We start from the raw sequence: 1702 nt of genomic DNA, 5'->3' as shown, positions 1-1702 counted from the left end.
TTAGTTGGTTAGTTAGTTAGATAGTTAGTTAGTTAGTTAGTTAGTCAGTCAGTCAGTCAGTTAGTTACTTAGTTAGTTAGTTAGTTAGTTAGTTAGTTAGTTAGTTAGTTAGTTAGTTAGTTAGTTAGTTAGTTAGTTAGTCAGTTAGTTAGTTAGTTAGTTACTTATTTAGTTAGATATATAGTTAGTTAGTTAGTTAGTTAGTTAGTTAGTTAGTTAGTTAGTTAGTTAGTTAGTTAGTTAGTTAGTTAGTTAGTTAGTTAGTTAGTTAGTTAGTTAGTTAGTTAGTTAGTTAGTTAGTTAGTTAGTTAGTTAGTTAGTTAGTTAGTTAGTTAGTTAGTTAGTTAGTTAGTTACTTAGTTAGTTAGTTATACATTCATTTCAATTTATTCCCATGCTTTTTTAAACAAAAATTAAATATGAATTACGTAACAATGTTCAATGTTCTCGTAGTATCCTAAATTAAAGCATACTTAAAGGCGTACTATATCCTTCATATTTATTAATCTACTTTTTTCACTTATCCTTCATTCATTTGTCATGTTTTCTCTTTATATTCATGTTGTTTACAGGTTATTGGCCATTAGGTTTTACATGGTGCAATATATATGTGACCTGCGATGTTATGGCATGTTCATCGAGCATCCTGCATATGTGCTTCATCAGTTTGGGTCGTTATTTAGGCATACGAAATCCATTGGGTTCACGGCATCGTTCAACGAAACGTTTGGCTGGCATGAAAATTGCCATTGTCTGGGTAATGGCCATGATTGTATCCAGCTCGATAACAGTATTGGGTAAATATTCAATATTTTATTTTGCATTTTATTTCGTTTCATTGTATTGCTTTTCTTATGTATGAAGAAGATGTCGTTTATGTATTAATGACATTTTACAGTAATAATAATGGAAAAGAATTCATGATTGGTGTGTCCCTATTCAATTATATTACTTTCATTCAAAATTGTTCTTTTTTACTTTTGTGAATTACTTTTATTTTGTTTGTTGTTGTTTTAATTACTTCTTATTGATATTGAATTAATGTTTAACAAAGGATTTTATTCGTCCTTGGTCTACCTTTAATTTATGGTCTCTTATTGTTTGTTACAATTTTTTCTTCTCGTTTCGTTCAAGGTCTTGTAAATGAAAAAAACATCATGCCCCAGCCAAATGTTTGTGTCATTAACAATCGTGCATTTTTTGTTTTCGGTTCTTTGGTGGCATTTTATATACCTATGGTAATGATGGTAATCACGTATGCTCTGACAATACCATTGCTGAGAAAAAAGGCACGATTTGCAGCTGAACATCCGGAAAGCGAATTATTTCGTCGGTAAGTAATTTTTTCTTGCATGTTCCAGTTGATTTTCTTTAGATTTCTTTTGCTTTTTATGTGAAAACAAACAATTGAAACATGTATTTTTAATCCTTTTGATAGTTTGAAATGTACTGCATACGTTAGGGATTATGTAATGATTTAAAATGTGGTATTCTTTAAGAAAGAGAACTAACTAAGTAACGAACTAAGTAACAAACAAACTAACTAACCAAGTAATTAACTAACTAACCAACTAACTAACTAACTAATTAACTAAGTTCGGTTCTAGTTCAGTTCTAGTTCTAGTTCAGTTCTAGTTCAGTTCTAGTTCAGTTCTAGTTCAGTTCTAGTTCAGTTCTAGTTCAGTTCTAGTTCAGTTCTAGT

The 1702-nt window shown here is 29.9% G+C and overlaps 1 protein-coding gene across 1 annotated transcript; it reads left to right on the top strand.

The window, feature by feature from the left end:
- Positions 1-571: 571 nt before the first annotated feature.
- LOC111688053 (5-hydroxytryptamine receptor 2C) lies at positions 572-1352 on the top strand. The gene is made up of 2 exons (XM_046955961.1): positions 572-797; positions 1135-1352. The coding sequence occupies exons 1-2, from the start codon at positions 626-628 to the stop codon at positions 1335-1337; spliced, it is 375 nt and encodes a 124-aa protein (XP_046811917.1). The 5' UTR covers positions 572-625; the 3' UTR covers positions 1338-1352.
- The last annotated feature ends 350 nt before the right edge of the window (positions 1353-1702 follow it).

The sequence above is a fragment of the Lucilia cuprina genome, unplaced genomic scaffold, assembly GCF_022045245.1.
Source record: "Lucilia cuprina isolate Lc7/37 unplaced genomic scaffold, ASM2204524v1 Scaffold_2513, whole genome shotgun sequence".
Taxonomy (NCBI): Eukaryota; Metazoa; Arthropoda; class Insecta; order Diptera; family Calliphoridae; genus Lucilia; species Lucilia cuprina.
Note: the sequence above shows the minus strand (reverse complement) of the source record. Positions and strands in the feature narration are given on the sequence as shown.